The sequence below is a fragment of the Heliconius melpomene genome, chromosome 19 (assembly GCF_056956725.1).
Source record: "Heliconius melpomene rosina isolate 202511_hmr_F chromosome 19, ASM5695672v1, whole genome shotgun sequence".
Lineage (NCBI taxonomy): Eukaryota > Metazoa > Arthropoda > Insecta > Lepidoptera > Nymphalidae > Heliconius > Heliconius melpomene.
The window spans coordinates 4,650,592-4,677,033 of record NC_140407.1 but is presented as its reverse complement, the minus strand read 5'-3'; the positions used below and the strand labels follow the sequence as shown (position 1 = coordinate 4,677,033).

At 32.3% G+C, this 26,442-nt stretch overlaps 1 protein-coding gene across 1 annotated transcript in view; it reads right to left on the bottom strand.

Annotated features, from left to right (window-relative positions):
- The window catches only part of LOC146528435 (ABC transporter G family member 23-like), a 58,284-nt gene that overhangs the window by 4,200 nt on the left and 27,642 nt on the right, over positions 1 to 26,442 (bottom strand). The window contains exons 5-11 of the mRNA XM_085203542.1: positions 21,787 to 21,877; positions 10,550 to 10,688; positions 3,240 to 3,340; positions 2,202 to 2,305; positions 1,386 to 1,507; positions 954 to 1,078; positions 292 to 466 (exon numbers count right to left, since the gene is read on the bottom strand). Of these exons, the coding sequence (XP_085059668.1) occupies positions 292 to 466; positions 954 to 1,078; positions 1,386 to 1,507; positions 2,202 to 2,305; positions 3,240 to 3,340; positions 10,550 to 10,688; positions 21,787 to 21,877 (857 nt within the window). The remainder of the gene's footprint in view (positions 1 to 291; positions 467 to 953; positions 1,079 to 1,385; positions 1,508 to 2,201; positions 2,306 to 3,239; positions 3,341 to 10,549; positions 10,689 to 21,786; positions 21,878 to 26,442) is intronic.

Here is a 26,442-nt window from a genome sequence, read left to right as displayed (position 1 = left end):
GTTAAATATAGTTTTTACAATTGAATTTTGTGCCACAAAATAACCCCTGACTGCAGGAACATTAGGCTACATTAAAACCTAATCTTATCATATATCTTATAACCTTTCTTAATAAATGAACTATCTAACACAAAAAATGGAACTAAACGCCGTGCTTTGTCTCGACACCAGAGTGAAGGAAATTTAAATATTTCATTTTCTCGAGTGGGAATCGAACCCACAACCTATCGCTTTCACAGTCATACTTCTTCAACTAGCTTCAACTTATATTTTAATTAAAAAGTACCATACCAGTCGTATCCACCCAAACGCTAATAGTACTCTCGTCGACGGTCTCATTGTCCACCCGCCCTTCAGTAACCCTCAAGGCGAGGGCGTCACTGAAGTTATTAGGGAAATGCAAAGCCCCATACAAATGATGTTTTGCGACGGCGTGTTTTGCTTCTTCCACTGTATTGTATTGCGTCTGAAAAAAGAAACAGATTTTATTAAATTTTATTCCATTATTTTTTGTATTTTTAGATGTCCTCTTCAGGTATAACAATAGTATAATTGATTGGTTCCCAAAGTCCAATTAATAGGATAGCAAATGTTCTACCACAATTTGAACTAATTCCTATTCTAATAATAGGTACATCAACAAAACTATTATTGGAAGCATTTATCAAAGTAATAGAACATAGTTATAATTTTTAACAAAAAGAAACCAACTTCCACAGGATCCCGACACATACTTTATGCAAATTTAAAACTTAGTGATTTTATCATGGATAATATTGTTAGAAATGGACCAAATTAAATGGGGACCACATGGGAAGCACCAGCTTCCAAATAAAAGAAGAATCATCGAACTTGATTCACTCATTCAATGATACTCCCAGCCCGACCGACGGCCTACCCAGCAACGTGTGGGATACAATGTAAGCTAAAAACATAGTAAAATGAAAGCTTACCGGATATATCTTGCGATTTTCCATCTCCTCAAGGAACCAGCAACTCAACATATATTGTTCACACGTCTCGTCCTCCCGCTGTCGCACTGTCGTGATGTTACCATTTCTGCATGTATCGAAACTAACTAAAACAGAATTTTTCAAATGATTATTAAATTATAGAGGCAGTCGTGGCCGGTCGGTTAGATTCCCACTTGCGGAAATTAAATATTATGATTTCGTCGCTTTGGTAACAAGATAAAGAAGCGACAAAATATACGAGTAGTGAAAGAATGTTGAATTCCGTAACAATCAATTCAATCCAGAATTCGGCGGAAAATGGGGAACAGAGTGTCTTAACACTAGATTCCCTCTGCCTTTCTCGTTGTGTGCGAGATACAGCGTGAAGCTGAAACATTTAAGTCTAAAACATAAGAAAGAATAAGAACTTACCGTTAAAATAAGCGGCTTCATCATTCACAACAGCCACATGAAGTCCTATGGGATCGTGACCCACCGCCATGAAGAACGCTACCACTTCTATGATCGGGAATAGCACGGAGAATATTAGTCCACTGAAATTAATACAATGTTCTAATTTTAAAAGTTTCACGCTGCATCCCGCACGTAGCAGGGTAGAGAGAGGGAACTTGGAGGGTTAACAGTCGCACGCTTGCGCCCCGGCGCCATGACAAAAGTTAGAGAATAAAAATAAAAGTTTTATTTCCATTTTCCTTAAAAAAACTGTTACAGGGTCTTATATTAAGAAATACAATTATCTAATTTTACAGTTTTTGATCATAATCATTAGAATAAAACTAACCTATTAATAGATTGTAATATTATGACAACTCAATATTATTATTATAAATCTCACGTATAAACAAATTCCTTCCGTCATCCAATATGGTGGTCAGACGTGAACAGAAAGACGGAAATATTGATAGTGTACGAATTAATATTTTAACTATACGTTTGACCCTACTTTTGTTACTACCGTGCATTGTTATTTTAACAATAACTAATATATAATAGTATATTTTTTTGGAGAACTTAACCTTCCATAACATGTTTCTAAATATTGTATCATTAATTTATACTAACAGATAGATCGGGTTTTAATATATGAAATATATAGAAATTATAATATTTAGTGTAATTCTTCATTCCGCACGCACCAGTCGAGGTGATACCTGTTGAGTAGCGGAACCTAACGCCACGCCATATACTAATGTAGTTGAGAAAATATTTGTCTTTTAAATAACTTACCCGGGATGCCTTGCGAATTGCTGTATGCTTTTTATAAACACTGCTTTATATCGTCCCTTTCTCATGTTTTTTATGCGTTCTGGTTTTTCTTTACTTGTTAGTACCTGGAATATAGACAATTTATTTATTCAAATTTTATTAATTTTTGAGCTCTGTTTGTAGCAGAATGGACAGAGAAAACTTCTTGTCAAGACACTCCGTTCTCCACTTTCCGCTTGAATTTGCGATATTGTATATTGTGTGACGAAACTCAACGCCGCATTTGAAATTGAAAATTGCCATTCCTCCGAATAGGGATTGAACCCACAACTATCGCATAATACAGATTTTTCAATACTTTAATTTCATATGTACTTGACCTTGTATTTTTAATTGTTTTCTTTATTAAATATATCAGTGCCTTAGATCTAATGTCCATTGCATGCTTATGCTTGCGTGACTTGTTTTCATATTATTATTTTTTTGAACTCTCGCACATTACAAATATCTCGTTCGTATATTATAAATAATTACAATTTATAAGGAAAAATATAATTATAAGAAAGACGCGTTTGGAAAATGTTAATTCAAATCTGTTAATTTGTTTGACTATCTCTAAACATAATAAATATATAGGAACAAACAAATTAACGTCAAATTAACATGAAGGTGGTAACATATACATAATATATATACTTGCTTCTATTTATATATTTTTTTGTAGTTTCTCAGTAAATGTCGTACATAGCAAGGTACTCCGCAGTATTCTCGTCGCAATGCGTGTTGAGTGACGGAGCTCAACACCACGGGTTGCGTCTTTACCAGAGCGAGGAAAAAAAAAATTAAATATTTCATTCCCCTGAGTCGAACCGTCGCGTTCACAGTTTTTCAAATGTTTATATCTAAAAAACATATACGTTGTACAGGAGCCCTTTTAATATCTATTTTATCCTGTTTTTTAGTATATGTTATTATAGCGACAATAGACAGACAGACACCGTAGTCTTAGGTCCCATTTTACTCTTTCGATAGGGAACAGTAAAAAGAGGTAATACTTACATCAGTACTGCAGGTGACCACGTTGAAATCTTCTCTAGAGTCGTATCGGATGTCGTCGATCATATTATTCTCTGGTACGACATCAGGCGAAGATGTCAGTGCTACAACAAAATTAAATTATTATTTTAGAATTATTAACTTACTTACTATAATCACTCTTAGTTTGAGATCTCGACCTTGAGAGGATATTTCATTCTTAGATATGTAAATTATGAATGAAAACTGCATCTCGAGATCGACCTTAAACAAACCACCCCATTCTACACTTTTTTCTACATGTTTCAGAGACTTGAAGAAATATTATATCTTAACCTTTGTGGATTAAATACAAAACTAGGCCCTATTTCTCTTGTGTGACCACTGGACATTCCTAAGTACACTAAGTTAAAGAAAACATATAAAGTATACAAAAATACAAATAATTTTAACAAACACAAATATAAAACAAAATTATTAATAAATTAAAAACAAATGTGATTGTGAGGTAGGTCGATAAAAGATGCGTATTTGTAACCACGCGTACGTTTTAAATGTCAAGCTACCTTTATTATAAAAAAAATATATATTATATATATTTTTTTGTTTCATTTCTTAAATATTCATTTTATATTGTTTTATTTTAATAATTTGATAAGAAAAAATATTTTATTTTGTATTTTATATTATGTATAGTAATTTTATCTTTAAGGGTTTTCGGTATTTCATTAATCAGTCTTGAGTAGTTTATTGTCCTTTTACCCTAAAAATAGTTTGCTCCAGTTGTTTTTATTGTATTATATGAAATTGATCTTGTTAATATTTTTTGTTCTTTGAAGTCTCTGTTGTGATAAAAGAAATTTCCTTTAAGTAAAATATGTTTTACTATATCTTGTACTGGTAATAAATACTTTGCAATACTCGAAAAATTTATGTTCATTGTGGTAGAATTAATAAAAAAAATTAAAGCATATTTTTATTAATTTGCTTTCTTTTTCATTAAAACTTATTTTTTTATTTTCAATGTTGTTGAATAGAAACTTTGTGCTATTCAAAGTCGTAACTAAATTACAAAGTAATATTTTGTAAAACATAAGTAAGTATATTATATATTTAAGTATATCAATTAATAAATTAATACAACGTATGATAAGTTTACATACATGTTTCATAGCGATAGCCATAAATGTTATTATTTTATTATCGTTTCATGAAGTCATCTCTTGATTCCCTTAAGTGTGAGCTTGTAAGGTTCTGGGATCAAATTTATTCTTATTTTATTATATCATAGATTTTACGCATTTTGCTACGGAGAAAAATAAAATGCAGCTATTGTAGCATTTAAAGCATTTTTCTCTAGTAGGCAGAGGAAACCTAGTAACCTAGTGTTAACTTTCTCCCATCCCCACTTTCCCCTGAATTCTGAAGACATTGCGTGTTGACTGGCAGAACACGCCAACTCAACGCCACGCTTTGTCTCGTTAAAATAGCGAGCAAATTAAAATATTTTATTTTCCTTTCCTCGACTGGGAATCAAACCTACAACCTATCGCATTTACAGCACGCTTGTGCCATAAGCTTCAGTATCTTATTAAATATACATAAATAACTTTTTATTAATTACATAAATTATTATGTTAAAATATATAAATGTAGTAATTTGTTGATATTTTATTTAATTTTCAGTACCTATTCCTTTTGAAATTTCGAACAGAGTTCTAAAACGCATTCAGCTATAGTTATACTGACCACTGTACCATAACAGCTATAATAAAAACACACGGTACTTTATTAGACATCTTTAAAATGATGGAAATTATAGATTTTTAACGATCAATAAAAAAATATAAATATTTACACATATAATAATATGTATGTACCTATGACGCACAAATGGTTTTATAAGTACCTACTAAAGAAACATAAAAATAAAATTGACTAGTAATAAAACAATGATTTTAATTAACTTTTATTTTTATAACTGTATATCTTTTGAAGCTGTGATGGCGCAGAGGTTGAATCTAAACATGATGGTTGTGGACTCGATTCCCACTGGGGAACGAGTGATTTTCTTCGTTCTGGTAACGGAGACCCTCAACACTAGGTTCCCTCTGACTACCATGTATCAGATATAGCATGGTAAGTAGAGGGAACCTAGTATTATGTTAAGATACGATGTGATGACAAAAATCTTTTTAAGACAGCGCCGAGGCGTATTTAACGTGCATTAGTAAGCTCAATGATTGTAACTTCAAATATATACAAGGAAGAATATATATTTTATAGGTATTTTATTTATTTTTAGGTACCTGTAAACGCAACGGTCCTGGGTTCTATTTCCACCCGGGTGAATAAAATATGTAAAATTTTCATTCCCTTGCTGTTGTTAATTAAAAACCGGTTAAGAGCAGTTTAAGGAAGTACAACATATAAAAATTGACAAACTTAAGACTACAGGTATATGCACTCATTTTGTATGAAATAAACTACAAATATAAGTTTGTAATGTTTTTTTTCTATAAAATACCTATAAATTTTCAGATTTGGGATTTTTACCTGCTTGGGACTGATGCCGCGGGATGGCGCTACTTTGACTGTGCGCATGCGCGGGACAACTAACGACAGACAGCTTGCTATGGCGCGGTGCGCGGGGTGCATCTATCATTATTTTATTCGCTTTGCTAATGTCGCGTCGCCATTACACCAAGCATTGTCTTGTCAAAGTTTTCTTTATTAAACGCCTATGTTATATAGTCCATTAATTTAAACCTCAACAAGGATCCTCCGCTTTACACTGGTCGTACAAGTTTAAACAAAGAAAACTGAAGATTGAGATAAAATTTAGCCTATCTAAGGTGAGACATATCCACGTGGCTAGAAGACAGTGACAAAGTAAGTTCGTTCCAATTCCAAACCTACATTATCCTATTCCTAGCAAATATATTGCACATTTCATCCAAAAATCACATCCAATTTCGTCGATTTTGAGTGAGTACAAGCATAATATTTTATTACGTACTTTTTCTATCTATTGCGTCATCATTCAATTATCGTCAGTATTTCGTCCAATTCGGATAAAATAGTGAATAATATACCATAACACTGTATGAATTACCTAAGATTATGTGTTTATAATAATTTATGTCCGTGACCTACTTTATTTGTGCTTAAAAACGGGCTAGGTCCAAAAGCCATTCAATCAACGTGACGCTGTTATTTTTTCTATGACCTAATTACGCATTCCATCTATAGGTATAGTCCTGCATTATTTTAGTTTAATTTTTTCTCAAATTATAGAAGACTAGTATATTATTTTTCTAATTATAAAATAATTCAAGTAAGTTTTCAAATATAAGTTTAATAATACATTACAAATATGACTAAAAATGTTGATGTTGCTATACAGCGGCTTAAAAAATTAAAAGGGTAAATGAAAGCTAAACTTACACAATTCCAAGCGTATTTAGAAATAGCCAAGTTCTACAAATCTACTCTTAGTGACCTTCATTCCATTGAATTACAGCAAAGGCTGGAGCGAAAAGGATGTTTAATGAATTTGACACATTACAGAACGAGCTAGAAATGCTTAGCGAAATGGCTGATGAACAATATGGCGAACGACCAATATTCGAAGCGCAATACTTTTCTTTGGTATCAGCCGCACAAGAATTATTAGATGTCTGCAGTAAAAAACAGCAGGCACAAGAGTGTTCTGAATTTGATGACCCGAGATCCGGTGAGTCTTGCAGCCACAGTAAAAATTGTTTCCATTTACCAAATATTAATATACCTCAGTTTAATGGTGACTATCAAAATTGACTAGAATTTAACGTAAGTATCCACGTTTCGATGATACATAATAATGATAGTTTAGACAACGTAAGCAAATTTCATTATCTATGTGCCTCGCTTCACGGGAGTGCTTCTATAGTTAGTTGTTCAGAACATTAATGTCACAAAGAAAAGTTCTGAAACTGCCTGGAATTTGCTTTGCGATAGGTTTGATAATTCTAGATTGTTAGTTAATAATGATGTACATGTATTATTTAATGTTGAGCCCATTTCCAGGGAATCCAGTCAATCCATTCGATGTTTGCTTGATGTAACCAACAAAAATATTAGGGCACTTATTATACTAAAGCAATCCACCCAGCATTGGGGTACTTTAATTATTCACATGATGTTTAATAAATTAGATTCAGTTACTAGTCGATACTGGGAGGAGTTTCGTAACACCTGAGTGAACCTCCAAGTCTTTCACAATTTTGTACCTTTTTAAGTAACCGAGCAGACTTGCTTGAAAATCTTGAAGATAAAATTACACCTACTTATCCTGAAAACGTCAAAACAAAATCATTTATCATAAGAAATAATGAATCGAATAAAAGGTATAATAAAAATAATAGATGCCCCATGTGTAAAAGTGAACACTTACTATTACATGCGAAAAGTTTAGATCTTTATCAACTGAAGATCGCGTCAACTAGGTTAAGGAATGTAAGTTATGTTTTTTTTTTTCATGAGCCTATCGCCGTCCACTGCTGAACGTAGGCGTCCCTCATCAAGCGCCAACCATGTTATGTTTTAATTGCCTAAAACCAAGCCACTCAAATAAAACCTGCACCCTAACTCACTGTCGCTATTGTTAACTCAACCTGAACTGCTGGGACTTCTGGGCTTCAGAGCTTAGCAAAATGATCACTACGACGGAGAAACTAAGCAATTCCACACATTTTCTGTACTTTCTTTTTAGAACCTCCATATTATATAGCTTCGCCTTTATACTATACCTCTTCGCCTTTATATAGCTTCGCTGTTCCCGTTATTTGCGTTGGTATTTTCAATCCAATAATGGGAAAGGTGAAGCTAATGGGCTTCTGCAAGTCGGCCACAAGCATTTGTTTCTGTTCGACGAGAAGGGCAAGGTGCATGAAGTGAATTCGGGCTTGTGGAATTGCTCAGTTTCTCCGCTGTAGTTATGACTAAAGCGGAGAAACCGAGCAATTTCACACATTTTCAATACCTTCTTTTTAGAACCTCCATATTATATAGCTTCGCCTTTATATCTCTTTGCCTTTATATAGCTTCACTTTTATATAGCTTCGCCTTTATATCTCTTCGCCTTTATATAGCTTCACTTTTATATAGCTTCGTCTTAATATAGCTTCGCCTTTATATAGCTTCGCCATTCCCGTTATTTGCGTTGGTATTTTCAATCCAATAATGAGAAAGGTGAAGCTAATGGGCTTCTGCAAGTCCACCACAAGCATTTGTTCCTGTTTGACGAGAAGGGCAAGGTGCATGAAGTGGAGCATGGGCTCCACTGGGAAGAAGAAAAAGTCTAAAACGCATTAGATTTTTTCGTCCTCTGGGACAGCCAGCGGCTTGACCCCTTGATATTGACCCCTTTTCCATTTTTGACGATGGCCCGTATCCATATTCGGGCCTTCCTCTAAAATGGAAAAGAGGTCAATATCTAAAGTGTAGCTTGTTAGAAATTAATTTGTTATTTTTCTCGTGGAAACAGCAATAAAATGGCACGTTTATTGCTTATGTACTGTGTTTTGAGAAAAACATATAAATTAGACCCTAAACAACAATGAAATACGCGTCGATTAGCGAAATTTAAAGGAAAGTGAAAACTATTGAATGTCTAAAAATGTTATTATAGAGGTGATATGAAGGAAAACTTACAAATACTAGGTAAGTTAAGTATTAATCTAAAGATATACATATATAATAGTACTCTTCAAGAGAGAGAAGTCGTCTAAATCGCAGAAGCTTAGCAAAGTGATCACTACAGCGGAGAAACTAAGCAATTCCACACATTTTCTGTACTTTCTTTTTAGAACCTCCTTATTATATAGTTTCGCCTTTATATAGCTTCGCCTTTATATAGCTTCGCTTTTATATAGCTTCGACTTTATATAGCTTCGCTGTTCCCGTTATTTGCATTGGTATTTTCAATTCAATAATGGGAAAGGTGAAGCTAATGGGCTTCTGCAAGTCGGCCACAAGCATTTGTTCCTGTTCGACGAGAAGGGAAAGGTGCATGAAGTGGAGCATGGGCTCCACTGGGAAGACGAAAAAGTCTCAACATATTCGGTTCGTTCGTTTGTCTTCGTTCGTTATTAATATTATTTTAGAAAACGTATAAAAATTTGAACTTTTGGGAGTAACGTTTAAAAAATTGTGTATCAAGTAAAAAATGTTCTACCATTGTAAATAGTTTTATTTACATCCTATCCTATATCCTGCATTACTTCATAACTTGCGTGCTAATATGCAATTATTACAGTTATTTTACAGAGGATATTGTGAATACTTATCCAAATCTATTAATTAATAGTTAAGGCTGTTTTTTATATCTATATCCATTTTTTGAATTTATAGTCATCTCATTGTGATTTTTTTTTGACTATGTAGTAAATATAGTAAAAAAATAATAAGTAATAAAATAACTTTAACTACTACTATTGTATTATGTATGATTAATCAGATAAATTAAAATAATATTTGATAAAAGTAGTATACGTTGCTTAGTTATTTAATGTTAATGCTGTGAGAGAGGACTCGCCTTTCTTCAGGAAGGCCGAGCTGTTAGAGTTTATATAAAGTACATATAATTGTATAGACATTATTTTGTATATTTGTCAATACTTGTCAGTGTGTCATATTATTTAACTACCCACATATATTATAATTGTCTAAGATTTCTTATGAAGTGTTTCTAATTTGTATGTCTGTCTAGTCTGAGACGTCTGTCAGTGGACGAACGAATAAAGCTTTGTACTAAATTATATTTTTATTCTGAGCTCCTTTATACTAGTTGGTAGAGAAAGAAAATAGAATATTTATTATAATTATTTTTTAGTTTCACGCCACAGCGTAAAGATTTTTTTTTATGGAAAAAGGACAAGGCCAACGAGCGTTCGGGTCACCTGATGGTGATCACCGTCGCCCACGACCCCGTGCACCACCAGAGGAGCTACAGGTACTTTGCCGGCCTTTGAGCAAGATAGAGGGAACCTGGCAACCTAGTATTATGACGTTCTCGTGTCGACTATGCCTCTTGGGAAAAGAGGATAAAATGCTAAAGGGTTCAAATTACCACTTGGGGGAATGAATTATTTTCATTTCCTCGCTCTCCTAACAAGACCCAAGCCCATTGTTGAGTTCCGCCACTCAAAGTTCTTTCTGCCTTTCCTCTTAAATACGGGATACGCCGTGAAATTAAAAAAAACATACAAGAAAACACAATAGGAACTATAAATAAAAAAAACTAAATTACATATCAGTCTATATCCAACGGGAGAACAAAAATGTATACTTACTCGATCTACGTCTGGGTGTTTCATGCTGTCTCAACGCCATCTTCAAAAATGCTTCTTCGAGTGTGTCACAGTCGTATCTTCTTAGAATTTCCTCTGGCGAATCCTCGGCTAGGAGTTGGCCGTCACGGAGGAGACCTATCTGTTAATAGAAATAGTAATTTAAAATGCATTTTTTTAGCTTTACGCTGTTGGTAGTTTGAGTTAAGACACTTGACTATGACAATCACATAGGCCTCGAATGAATAAAATGTATGAAATAAAAGATGGATTATATTTCATTGTTAAATATATTTACTAGGCTCCCTATTTAGTTTAGGTACCTACTGCCCATTTTTCGAGTTAAATGGCGAAACTAAACGCCGCGATGTGTATACTAGGGCAAGTCAATGAAAATTATTTATCAATTATCCTGAAAAATTATTGAGGCTAACAAGGTAACGTGACATGAAATTCGCCACTTAATACGCAATGCCTCCAGAGTTTCACGGAAAACGGAGAAAAAACATTTTAACACTGTTTCATATATCTCAGAGCCAGTGGCGTAGCTAGGGTATTTGCTGCTCGGTGCGGCTTGGGGGACTTGATGCCCCTTTCCTGTTGATGACTTCTAAAAAAAAAACAAAGTGATCATCGACGTTGAGTTCTAAAAAAAAACGTGATCGTCGACGATGACTTCTAGCAAAAAAATAAAAAAAAACAAACTTATCGTCAACTTTGATGCCCCTTTTCTCTTGATGAGTTCTAAAAAAAACAAAGTTATCATCAAATTCAAATTCAAATTCAAAATATTCTTTATTCAAATAAACTTTATAAGCACTTTTGAATCGTCGAATGTACATGTCAACAAAAAGCTACCACCGGTTCGGAAGGCAGTTCTGCTGAGAAGAGCCGGCAAGAAACTCAACAGTTGCTCTTTTTAAAGTCAATGGTATACTCGTATTTTACTATTACATTAGCTGGCAGCTGTCCTGCCTGACATTCAATAGACATTAATTCCATACATGCTTATCCTCTAAATATTCTTGAACAGTGTAATAAGCTTTACTTGTTAGAATTTTTTTTACAGATATTTTAAATTTTGGAAGTGGCAAATTAAGAATACACTGCGGAATTTTATTATATACACGTATACTCAGACCCATAAAGGATTTATTAACTTTTTGGAGGCGAAAACTTGGTGTAACAAGCTTATCTTTATTTCTCGTTTCTATCGTATGACTGTCGCTATTTTTTCTATGATAATGTATATTTTGTCGGACAAAGAGAATATTATAGTATAGAAATTGGGAAGCAACTGTAATAATACCTGCATCTTTGAAAACATCTCGCAGAGAATCTCGAGCTCTTAGATTATAAATATATCTTACGGCTCTTTTTTGGAGAATAAATATTGAATTGATATCTGAAGCACTGCCCCATAACAGCATTCCATAAGATAAAATACTATGGAAATAGCTAAAGTAGACTAGTCGGGCAGTTTCAACGTCCGTCATTTGTCTTACTTTCTTAATTGCGAACGCGGCAGAGCTGAGTTTATCTGCAAGTGCTTTCCACTGGAGTTTGGAATCTATAGTAACACCTAAGAAAATAGCTGATTCCGACACATTAAGAGGTTCTCCTTTAATTATTACATTAAAATTATGTTTTTTAACATTTGGTAAGGCAAACTCGATGCATTTCGTTTTTTTAGCATTTAACATTAGATTATTAACATCAAACCAACGAAGAATATGCGATAATGCACTATTCACTTCGTCATAGTTTATTATATTTCTGTCAACCTTAAATATTAAAGAGGTATCATCCGCGAAAAGTACAATATCACATAGGTTCTTCACATAAAAAGGCAGGTCGTTAATATAAAGAAGAAATAAAAGAGGACCAAGTATAGATCCTTGTGGAACGCCCATCTTTAGAGGAGATCCAGATGATTTTACATTATTTATACTAACCGTCTAACCGTCCGAGAGGGGAGTCGCTCACCGCGTAAGGTAGACGTGTGCCGTTTTGCTCTGAGTTTAAATTCGTTATTCATTAAAAATAATAAGTTAAAGTCGTGAAAAAAGTGCTCATAGTTTAAAAAAAGTGTTATGCTAAAAATTAGTTGTAATAAAGTGCTTAAACTAACGATTATAGTGCAATTTGGGACTTTTTTACAAGTCAAGTGCGGTCAATGACCGGTCATTGACCTGCCTTAGAAATTCTTGACCTACCTGCAAAAAAATAAAAATTGCATACATTGATATATGCTTTTTTTGCCACAATTTGAGTAAATATAAGCACTGCGCTTCAGTAAGTGAGGAATATCAAGAATTCTGTGAGGATACTGATACGTGCTTTTATCTAAGTTTCATAAGAATTGCGGCCTTTTTTGCTGAGAAAAATAAAGCAACGCCATCTAGCGACGAATAGCGGTAGTAGCAAAAATTTAACAAATCAATTAATTGGCCCATTTTAAAATGGAAGAAATTATGGAGGCACTTCGCAAAATCCAAAAGGATATAGATGCACAGAAAAATGCAATCCAGAATAGCGTCGAAATAGTTACAGAAAAAGTATCAAAAAATATAAACACAATTTTAGATAAAAAATTTGAAACTTGGCATCAAAATCAAGTTAAAATCAAGGAAAAAATAGAAGATCAAGAACAAAGACTTAATTTATTAGAGAAACAGGCACGGAAAAGAAATATAGTGTTCTTTGGCATAGAAGATAATGAGAAATCTTATTTTGATATGGAGAATAAAATTATTAACTTTATAAATGATTATTTCTTACTTAACCTTAACTGTGATGACATACAAGAGGTAAGACGAGTAGGCAAAAAATCTGAGAAGCCCCGACCAATTACAGTCACCTTTGTGACACTTAGCACTAAAATCAAGATTATGAAACAGAAAATGGTTTTAAAAAACACTAACTATTATATAAAAGAAGACTACCCCACACATGTATTAGAGAAGAGAAGAATGCTTCAAGAACAACTAAAAGTAGAGAGAGCAAAAGGTAATAACGTAATTATTAAATACGACAAAATTATCATACTTAATAAGTATGAAGGAAAGGACACCAGGAAGAGGCACCTTTCTACCTCACCACAGCACAATGAAAATACCAGTAATAGAAACATATCACGTAACAGTCAAGTTTCCAAGAAAAATAAAACCTTTTTGACATGTTCTGCATCTCAAAGATCTTCTAGTTTCTCAGAAGGTACGACTAAACAGACTATACTTAATTACTTATCGAATAAAAATGATAAAAGTCAAGAAGGGAATAATATATAGCAACCACCGACACCTCTCTCATGCAAAAAATATACAAAACAGAAACCAACACACACTGATTTATATCCTCCAAGCCGGCTGGTCACCGAGGAGGATTACGACCACTACCTTCCAAAGGAGATGCACCAGTTAAACCAGCTCTACATATCCACCTATAATGTTAGGTCATTATCTTCACAAGAACGACTTATAGAATTAACTGAAGCCTTATCGAATATAAAATATGATATCATTGGAATATGTGAAACTCGACGACTCGGCAATGAAATAGCCGAACATGACAACTTTATTCTCTGTCACACAGGAGAAACACCAGGCATGTATGGAGTGGGCTTTATTATTAAGAAATACCTAAAGCCATACTTAGCTAGCTATATTGGCATTTCAGAACGAGTAGCACTGATACACTTGCACTTACCAAATAAAAACCTTACCATAATTCAAGCTTATGCCCCAACTGAATCTGCAACCGAAGAAGAAATCACTGCATTCTACGAAATGATATACAAAGCCATGGATGTAGCGTACAAGGATTTCATTCTAATGGGAGATTTTAATGCTAAAATAGGGCAACCGCAAAAAGATGAGTATTTAATAATGAGAGGAAACGGCTACGGAGAGAGAAATGCCAGAGGCCAAAAACTCATTAACTTTGCTCTGGAAAACAAGTTAGCGATTATTAACACATTTTTCAAGAAAAAAATTAAAAAAAGATGGACATGGCGGTCCCCAAGCGGACAATATAAAAATGAAATCGATTATGTACTAACTAATCGACCACAACTATTCCAAAACATTGAAACTCTAAATATAACCTACCCATCGGACCATCGACCACTTAGATCAGTAATTACGCTCTCAAAACCAATAAAAAGTAGAGCAGGATATAATAATAACAACAAATTTAGTACACTAAAAACGGAACAAGAAATCACCTCGTATATGGAATCTCTACATAAGTATATACCTACGCTAGTAAATGGGGATGCGGGAGACACAGTTCAAAATTATCATGACAAACTAATTAACGCTATGCAGGTCAGCTTAAGAAGAGCACGAATTACAAAACTACATGCAAAAGATCGGCAAATATTATCGGAACGCACAAAATATCTGATAAAAATAAGGCAAGAGTTACAGAAAACTAAAAATAAAAATAGAGCAGTTAGAAACAAACTTAAAGCCCTGTATAAGCTAATAAGTAAATATATAAAATTCGATTACAAAAAATATAGACTTAATGTCATAAAGAAACATCTTGAAGTAAAGGGGAGCTTAAAAAAGGGTTATAAAGAATTGAGATCAAAAAAAACGTGGATTGAAGGATTAAGGGCAGTAGGTAAAATAAAATACAATCGCAACGATATTATGAATATTGCCACAACTTTTTTCACGCAACTGTATAGTGCCGAAAGTAAAACTGATATTATTTATGAAGAACATTTGTCGTATACACCAACACAAAGTGGCATAAATCCAATAGAAGGCAAAGAAGTAATAGAGGCCATAAAAAAGCTAAAATCTGACAAAAGCCCGGGATCAGATAATATTACCAATGACAGCTTAAAAACAGGTATCACCATACTAGAAGCTCCATTGGTAAAATTATTTAATATGATCTTGGATTCTTCCGAAATACCTTATCAGTGGTCTGAATCGCACATTATACTGATTTACAAAAAAGGCGATTCTAAGAATATTGGAAATTACAGGCCCATTAGTCTTATGTCAACCATATACAAACTTTTTGCAACAATTATAAGCCAGAGAATAAGCTCTACTTTAGAACAAAAGCAACCTATTGAACAGGCGGGTTTCAGGAAAGGATATTCAACTATAGACCACATCCATACCTTAGAATTGATAATTGAAAAGTATCAGGAATTTCAAAGACCCTTATATATAGCGTTTATAGACTATCAAAAAGCTTTTGATACAGTGTCGCACGAAAGCATATGGGAAACTTTAAAAGCTCAAAAGGTAGAAAGAGAGTACATCACGATTCTTAGAAATATTTATAATAACTGCACTGGTAGAGTGAAGCTGGAAACTATTGGGCCAAGCTTTCCTGTAGAAAGAGGCGTACGCCAAGGCGATCCACTTTCCCCCAAAATTTTTATTGCAATACTAGAATCTATAATAAATAAGCTAAACTGGAGTAACAAAGGACTATATATCAGAGGGAAATGGTTATGTCACCTCAGATTTGCAGATGACTTGGTATTGCTCTCTGAAAATAGCGCTCAACTGCAAGACATGGTCGAAACACTTCATGTAGCTAGCAAAAAAGTGGGCCTTGAAATGAATGTCACCAAAACAAAAACTATGTCAAATTGCACTAAAACAAATATAAAAATAGAAGGTGAAACAATAGAATATGTTGACCAGTACACATACCTAGGCAAACAAATTAGTTTTAATAGGATCAATAATGAGCTAGAAATAGAAAGAAGGGTCAAAAACACATGGTCGAAATACTGGAGCCTCAAGGAAATATTTAAAAATGATATACCTATAAATCTAAAAAAGAAAGTGATGGATTCGTGCCTGATCCCAAGTCTTACATATGCATGCCAAACCTGGAAATTCACAAATAAAATTCGAAGCAAGATAACATCATGCCAAAGAGGAATGGAGCGGAGTATGATGAACGTTAAAAGGTTACAAAAAATAAGGCACACTGATATAAGAGCTGAAACAAAAGCAATTGATGCTCTGGAGCAAGCACAAAAGCTTAAGTGGAAGTGGGCCGGTCATGTGGCACGACTCCAAGATAGTAGATGGACAAAGATGGTGACGTTATGGCGGGGACCACAGGGTAAGCGTCATAAAGGCAGACCTTACACACGTTGGGAAGATGATGTTAAAAAAATTGCTGGACCTAAATGGATACATACGGCCCAGGACCGAAAGAGGTGGCAATCCTTGGAAGAGGCCTTTACCTGAGGGGGGTTCCTAATTAACACAATTTAGAAATATTATTTTTTATTAAAATAGAATAGTAAAATTGAATTGAAGTTAGTTTTTATAAAGTAAAAAACACTGTAAAAATTTTGTTATAAATTAGGAAATAAAAGGCTTTTTTATTTTTTTATTTTATTTTTTATTTATTTATACTAACCGTCTGGATTCTTTGGTTTAGATATGAGGCAATAAGGTCAAGGGCAGTATCCTGTATACCATAATGTTTTAGTTTTAACAACAGAGTTACATGGTCTACGCAATCAAAGGCTTTGGATAAGTCACAAAACACTCCAATTGCATTTTGTGACCTCTCCCATGCGTCATAAATGTGCTTTAGGAGTGCGGCACCCGCATCCGTAGTGGACCTACCTTTGGTGAAACCATATTGCTCACTATGGAAACAATTGTTAATATTTAAGAAAATTGTGAGCTGGTTGAACATTATTTTTTCAAATATTTTACTTAAGGATGGCAAAACAGAAATCGGTCTGTAATTTCCAGGCTCAGATCTATCTCCACTTTTGTAAAGCGGCACTATTTTGCTATATTTCATTAAATCAGGAAAAGTACCGGATTCTACACAATTGTTAAAAATTAAAGCAAGGTAAGGAGCAATATTAGGTATAATTGAATTAAAAACTTTAACAGACATGCCCCATAAGTCACCAGTTTTCTTTAAATTAAGGCTTTTAAAAGTTTTGACAATTTCATCTGGTGATACATTCTTAAACACAAAATTTTGTCTACAACTATTTACATGGGTTTTTAGTATTAATTCTGCTTCCGAAGGAGATGATGGCAGTGAACGTGTTACTTCAGTAGATATATCAGAAAAAAATTTTTGAAAAGTATTTGCCACTTCTAAATCTGAATTTAAGATTATATTATTAACTTTTAATTTAATAGGTTCACTGACAGCTCTAAATCTCCCAGTTACAGTAGTGATAGCATCCCATGTAGCTTTAATTTTATTATTAGAGTTCAAAATTTTTGCTCTTATATGCATAGACTTAGCCTGGACACATACCTTTTTAAATATTTTTGAATAATTTCTAACTTTTAACAAGAACGCCGGATCTTGTTTCCATTGCCTCATATTATATAATTCATATAGTTTATTTCTGCTTCGGTATATACCAACAGTTGCCCAGTCGCTAAAAGTTAACTTCGAGTTTTTATATATCTGTTTAACTTTAAAAATGTTATCAAACTCTGTAGTGAGTAAATTAAAAACTTTACAATATAGCTGATTCGGATTTAATCCGGTTATTTCTAAGTTTGCAATTTTTCACTCACTTTATTATTAAAAAGATTAATTTTATTTTCAGTAATTGGTCTAAATGATATTTGTTTACGTTCTGCGACTGTTTTATCTATTACCGAAAACATTTGACCACAATGATCCGAGCTAAGATTAGTAATAATTTGTTTTTCTACAGTCTCACAATGACAAAAAACATTATCTATACAAGTAGCGGACGTATTCGTTATACGAGTTGGTTCAGAGAAAATATTAAACAAATTAAAAGATTTAAATAAGTTCAAAAGACGAAGGCTTAATGATGTCACCTGTAGTATATCTATATTAAAGTCTCCGCAAACGATTAAAGATTTACTATTCGAACTCAAATTATTCAAAACATCCTCCATTTTTTCTTCAAATACTTCAAAACTACCTGAGGGGGGTCGATACACGCATACTATAATATGTCTATTGAATTCAACGCAGGACAATTCAATGGAGCGTTCGTCGGAGAGAGCTACTATATCTGGTCGCGATTTACAACGTATATCATTTCTCACTAATATAAGCGAACCGCCGCGGATGGCCTTCTCTCTAACGAACGAACTTGACAATGTATAGTTTTCTATATTTACTGTATTGTTACATCTCGAGATCCAATGCTCAGTTATACACATTATATGTATATTAAATTTTTTTAGAAATAATTCTAGTTCCAGTTCTTTGCCTCCTAGGCCTTGCATATTCTGATGTACAATGTTAAATTTAAATGACCTAGGCGTTGTCTTATTGTCTAGTTTAAATTGGAACTTACATCATTATACTTTATAGAATTATTATTAGTACATTTAATTTCCTTCGTTATACCATGTACAACGGGGTTTTGTATATTATATGCTACTAAAGTAGCAATTTGTTTCTTAAAATATAGAGGTAGATACAATGTATCTTCTGTCAACTTACAGCTATTAAAAATAAATTTATTTAAATCTAAATAAAATAATGCGTCGCTATGACAATGTCAAGTTCAGGTTGTATATATATTTATTTTGTTTTTCTGTGAGGGAAGAAGAATATGGAAAAGAGCATATAATAAATTTACATTTAGTTTTACTATGTAAGTCAAGCAAGTTTTCTATACTCTTTATAACATCTTGTTTCCTCACTGACAAACTATTTCCATGTAATAGTACAATAGTACTATGCTCATTTACATTCATAGTCATAATTTTCTTAATATTAAACTGGTAACTGGCTCCAGGCGAACATGCATTAAATACATTTGAAAAGTGATGACTAAGTAGGGACCCAAAGCCCTGACCTAATTTATCAGATACAACAATAATATTATTTGATGAGGAGTGGGAGGATTTGATGACTCACATCGACTTTGATGCCCCTTTCCTTTTGATGCCCGGTGCGACTTAGAGGACTTGATGCCCTTAAAAATGGTATAAAGTCTAAAAAACAAAGAAAAAAACACACATCTCGTCGACTTTGATGCCCTTTTCCTTTTTTTTCCTTTTGATGCCCGGTGCGACCGCCCCGCTCGCACCCCCCTAGCTACGCCACTGCTCAGAGCAGAACAAAAATTAAACATAAATATACATACATAAGACTGTCTAAATAAAAAAACTACAATCTTGCAGCCATGCATAAAACCTCCTTATGCACGGTTCCCTTTAATTAGCATTCATCAAAACCCATTGTTACTACTGGTACTGGCGTGCTGCGAGATAATTTGCTATCAAGCAATATTTCAGCCTTGGCTACTTTATTATACTGTTTGTAGTTTTTCCCTCCGTTAGTTAAAGGTTTCAAAATATTTCTCATAGTTTCACTTAGAAATTATTGATTACTTTAGTTCCTTTTCTGTCTATATTTAATTTTTTTTAAGCTTCACGCTGTATCCCGCACAAAGCAGGGTAGGTAGAGGGAACCTAGTGTTAAGACACACACATTGCGTGTTGAGGGCAAAACTCAAGCTTGCCTCGACATCAAGAGCGAAGAAATGGAAATATAAACGTAAATAAATATTTTACTTCCTCGAGTGGGCATCGTACCTACAACCCTCGCGTTGTAGTCACACCCTAGTGCCGCTACGCCACGATGCCCTCAAAATTATTTTTGGTATTTCAAAAGCTTTGTGATTTAAATAAAGTAAGGTATCTTAAGGATATCTTAAGAATCGAATCCCTTATCCCTCTTGTTTATAATTTCCACAATAATATGATATTAATTATTATGCAAATTTAAAAATTCCAAATAAATGTCAGTGATTTTTATTGAAATATTTGAATATGAAATGCAAATTATTTCTAGTTTCATTAGGCAGCTTTTTGTTTCATTAGTAAGTGTAAAAACATGGGATAAAAACCCGTCCGTAGATGCCAATGTGCGATTTATTCAGCCGTGTGTAATTTAGATAGACAAATTATAGTAATTTTCGCGCATCTTAACGGTGTCTATGCGGTCTTAGTTATTTAGAAGAACAAGGCAATTTGAAATTCGTAAAAAAGTGAAAAATATATTTTTTTAATAATATAACGCCATTGTAGCGCCGTGGTGGTGGTTGTGGTTTTTTAGTTTTAACAAGGTGACTAAGGTATTTTTTCTTTAAAATTTAACATTTACATCATTAATAACAGCAATTAATATAGATTTATCTTAACATATTTTTAAAATAAATTAACGTAAAGGTTTTTGTTATATTCAGGATTTCCTCCTCGATGAAATCTTAAACTAAGCACTTTTAAAATAATAATAAGTTGAATTTAAAAGAGTTACATATAAATTAAATTGCTTTTTTTGTATTTTTAGTTTACTTCTTCGCTATGAATTATTATGCAGAGGGAAACTAGTGCTAAGAGTTAAAGTTCTGTTTTTTAAAATTTCTAGGTGTATTTATTTTGTTTTAAAGTATACGCACATTTTAAAAAAAACTGCCGTTTTAGTAAATACATGAAGTATTTTATATAATTACAGCTTGGACTAACGCATTTCAGGAACGTTTCTAAAAACCTACCCAATTAACTAGTAACATTTACATTTATATGTTGATTCGCTAATTATAATTATGTATTAAATAATAAACCTTGAATTAAGTGAAGAGGCCAGCAGTGGCACAAGCATTTGACTGTAAATGCTACAGGTTGTGAGTTCGATTTTAACTCTAGGAACTTAAATATTTACTGTTTTCATTTATCTCGCTCATATAGCGAAGCAAACCACAGCGTTGAGTTTCGCCACTGAACACGCAATGCCTCCAAAATTCGACGGAGAGTTGTGAGCAAATGGAGTATCTTAACATTAAGTTCCTACTGCCTACTCTGCTATTTGCGGGAAGAAAAATAACTAAATATTTACTTGGAAATTTTCTTATAAGTGATTTTTGAAACAAAAGATGACAGTTTATATTAATTCTAAGCATTTTAGTCTATTAAAATGATATATGAATGTGACAACAATGATGTCTAGAGTTATTTATAATGTGTAATCCACTATACTTTTATAGTATTATTTTCCTGAGTTTTCTGATATAATTATTTAGATAATATGTATCCTGTCTTAATTTTTAGAAAAGGTATACGTAAACTTTTGAACGTAGCGGAATTTGAACCTGCGATATGATCTTTCTCGCATATAGCAGGGTAGGCAGAGGGAATTGGGACACTCCGTTCCCCTAATTTCTGTCCGATTTTTAAGATATTATGTGTTTTTTTTAGGGAAAAATTCAAAACTACCTTGTGAGCTTGTTTCGTTTCATCTATGTAGTGCGTTGTTATAATGACAGTTGTCCCAGCCCGTGCCAGTCCAGCGAGGAACTCCCAGATTCTGCAAAAAATATATATATAAACATTTTACAATATTTATATGTAAGTATGTACATAAATTATAGGTAGCCTATCTTGAATAACATATAAGAACTTTTTTTAAAGATGCTAGAAAATTAGAATGATTCGAGTTAGTTGATATATGTAAATAAATATTCAAAATATTTTTTGATAAATATTCGGTATTTTTTAAATTCCTTCTTATTAATAATATAAAGCTTGTGTAGTGCTCCCGCTTTGAAGTTATGATTGTGACATATGTTAATTCTTTTTGCATTTTCTTTTAGGGGGTTCAGTATTTAATTTTCTTTATCGCATATTTTAGAACTATTCATTCTTTTCAAAACTGAAACTAATCTTCGTAGTGTGTCTAAATTTATATTTACATATTATTCCCTTGAACAAGAACCTAAAACGATTGTGAACGAACTCATTGCGTGTATCAGATTGTCTTAGCATAATTTTAAGAAACAACTTATACATAATTAAATATGAATAATCTAAATAATTAATAGTTCAATTAAAATATATATACAATTGAAACAAAGATATACAATTACTATATAAAGTCACGCAATCTCATCAACTCATTGTTAAGTACACACAATGGTGATTATTGCGCAACAATTATGGTAAAACGGTAAAAAATAAAAAAAAAAAATGTTTTTTATCAGCTTCACGCTGTATTCCACGCACAGCAGGCCAGGAAGTGGTAACCTAGGAAGCACTCCGTTCCCATGAAGACACATATCATCCAAAAAGTTTAGTTCCAATTAAAATATGCAAGTACTTGACTACAAACATATACTGTATTTAATATTTTCATTCCTTCCTCCCTTCCAACACAAAAATAATTTCATAATTATTTAAAGTGCTATATACAGAAATTGGATTTACAAAGAGGAAAATTCTTAACAAAAATAATAAAAATCCTTTTAAAATGTTTTGAAAGAATAAAATGTAAAAGAAAATAATGTTCGAAATTATTTCTTTTATGCTAATATCCTTGATATTGGTATAGTAATTAAACGTCCGGTGTAATAGTTAACATTGTTATTTATAAAGGCATTTTATTGCGTCGTAAATATAAAATCCGTGTATAGAAGTTGAAGGATTAAAAATGATTACAAAGTAAAAGGATTAATTTTTGTTTTCATTTTGGTTTTCATTAAATTTTTCTGATTATTATTATAATTACGAACACTATTATGACAGTGTGTTCGAAGATTTCGATGTCAAATTGGAGGAAAGTTATTTTGGTTAATAAATAATAATTAACAATTGCTGATTTTCATCTAGTTTTCATCTAGTTTACACTGTTTCCTAAGTTGCTATATGTCTGATTTAAATTGTAATCGTCTTAATATACGAAATTTAGCTCACGTGTTTGGTAGCCTAACTAGATAATCATAATGTATACAATATTATATACATACAAGTTATACTGGTACTGGTGGTTTGAAATCGCTTAAAAATTGTCAAAAATTAGAGAATTCCTTCTGCCTATTCTAATTATGGTTATTCAAGGAGACTAAAATAATTATTTCTCATAACACGTTTCTTATCACAACATATCAACAGGTTCTTCCATTTAACTTAAAATCAAAAATTTGCATATTTTATTACAAAAATAAATATATTAACAAAAAAAACCGTATACCTGTTTCATATCAAGTACAGAAATATCTTAATATTGTAACATAATTATTATCTGTTATGTACATCCATACATTCCATATCTATATTATAAATTCGAAAGTAACTCTGTCTGTCTGTATGTCTTTTACGCAATCAGGGCCAAACCGCTAATTTAATTGTGATAAAATACTCATATAGAGAGATACTTGAGGGTCTCGGGATGAACATAGGATACTTTTTTTTCTCATATTTGTAATATTTTCGATATATACTAATATATTAAAATACTTATTAATTTGACATGCAATGTATTCCGCCATGTTAATAACAATCGTCGCTATGCGTCACTAAGCAACGATTTGCAAAGTTTGTTGTTAGAAAACGTCACCCATAATGAGCTTGCTTAACGCATCTCTTTATTGAAAACTGAAAATACTTTCATAAATATATTTAACTAGCTATATATTTTAATAGAATTAGTAAGAACATATAAACTTAAATAATTAGAAAAAAATATTTGAATTATTAAAATGAGCCAACAAAAGGATTAAAAGTATCTAAAGGATAGGTTTTCTAAATATTAGAAAAAGTACCTAAAGTTTTCCGTGCGTGCGTACCTAGATATCGACTCTATGAAATAACTAAACATTTATCTATATTAAATAGGATAATTTTAGCGGGCAATATCAAATAAAATAAGAATAGAACCAAAGTGTAGTTTAAATAAATTATAAACAGCAAATAATTACATAAAAATTAACAATAGTTCGAAAATGTATGAAAATTTATAAAACCGTCAACGTCATCTGCCCGTTCGCGTCGGTCATACTATGCCGCCCGTAGGCTAGGTCATTTGGAATCAGTGACATCTCCTTACTTAAGTATTTATTAGAATGTTAAACAGTAAACTATAATTTCAATCTAGATAAAATGTTAAAAGTGACTATTATATTTATTTTCATAAGGATGAATATCAAAATGTCGCGGTAACGGTTGCGTAGCGACGCGACGGTTGTTAATAACACGGCAGAATAAATTGCATGTCAAATTAGAAAATATTTTAATTTATTAGTATATACGTGTAATGTAATGTTATATAGCCTATAGCACTTCTGAAGAATGCAGCTTTCATACAAAACAAAAACAAAGTAAATCGATCCAGTAGATCCAGAGATCTTAGCGTTCAAACAAACAAACAAACTCTTCCGCTTTATTATATTAGTGTAGATAAATATTTGTATAGTTCAAGCGGGCGTAGCCGCGTTCGGGTCCACTAGTAATATTATATTCTCTTTATATAAAATAAACGTTTAAATATAATAATCGTTTTACATGAAAAATGTATGGATTCAAAGTCTAGTTTTAACATCTCAATTCAGCATCTTATAAATTTATAAAAACTTAATTCTTTAAGGTCAAGAATTAGTAATTGAAACGGTCATATTTTATTATTTTCTTTCATATTTTCATACGAATATTCTTAATTAATTTTCATAGTGTAGGTACCTACAGATATATTAAAATTTAATTTTTTTAATTAATTTAAATCTTTAAGCTTAATACCACGAGTGGCCGAAAAGGCGAGGATAACATAGTGTAAGAACACTGCTTTCCATCCTAATTCAAGACAATAAGTCTTGACGAGTGACGGAAATCCACGCGCAGGAGACCGCTTCTCAAAAATTTTGAATTATTGACGTATTAAGTAACGTAACTAATATTTATAGCGTGGATTTATATCTTAATTAGTCCAATTTAGTTATAAAAGACATTTAATGTTATAATCTACGCTCGTTAACTTCATATTTTTTGAGTTTAATTTTAAATTTCAATGGCTTTTTTTCATATTTTGCATAATAATTATGGTAGACTCTCTCAAAATTAACTGTTTTCTTTCGCGATATTTTCCTACTAACCACTAAGCAATATCAATCAGAAAACTTATTGATTATTTTCTCAACTTAACCAAACTCATGAGTTCATGGTTGAGAATAAGTAGATACTTATAAGCTTAAGGATTTTACAAATTTACTTAACCTCATTATGATTAAGACATATTTTAAGCTTAAAGTACATGAAGGACGGATTTATGCAAAGAGAGCCAAGTTCAATATAAATGTATATAATTTTGGACCTTACATAAAAATAAAAAATAAAAATCTGCTTCACGCAGCTTTCCTAGTGTTATGACACTCCATTCCCCACTTCCAGCTAATTCTGCTACTACTTAGTCGCGGTTAGTCGGACCCTTGTCCCCGTGATCCACGACCTCTGTCAGACTTTATACATATTTGTCCTTTTTTACTTCAGTCTTTATTTTCTTATACCTGACAAGTTGTCAAACTAGAATAAGGAATATCTACGTATATAAAAGTAAATACCTATATTATAAATATTATTTGGGTTTGAACAACAAATTATATATTTTGATTAAAAAATCGGATTAATAAGACGATGCCATGCTTATCTACCATACATTAAAGTAATTTTTTTTAAACATTTTTTGAGGCCTGATTCGACATTATAAGGTTCTAATCCCACTTGAAAAGAAAAATATTTAAAATGCTATTCTGAACTAACATAGAAAAAATAGTTTAGAAAACGTATAGAAATAATAAAGTTTAAAATTGTGATGTTTTCGAAAAAAAAATAATAGTATTTTTTTTTAAAGGAAAATTTAAAAATATTAAGTTATGCCACTTAACTCCTTACAATTTATACAAATAAAATAATCCATTTGCACTATACTATTGATATATTATGACGACCATATGTTGTTTACTTTGTTCTCAACAAATATATATATCTGCAAATATAATTTAAAACTGTGTTTACTTCACACTTATTACTGTTAAATAAAGTTAGTATTCATTAACTTAAGGCGGTTAAGGTTAAAAACATACTATTGGTATACAAGGAGATTCTTTA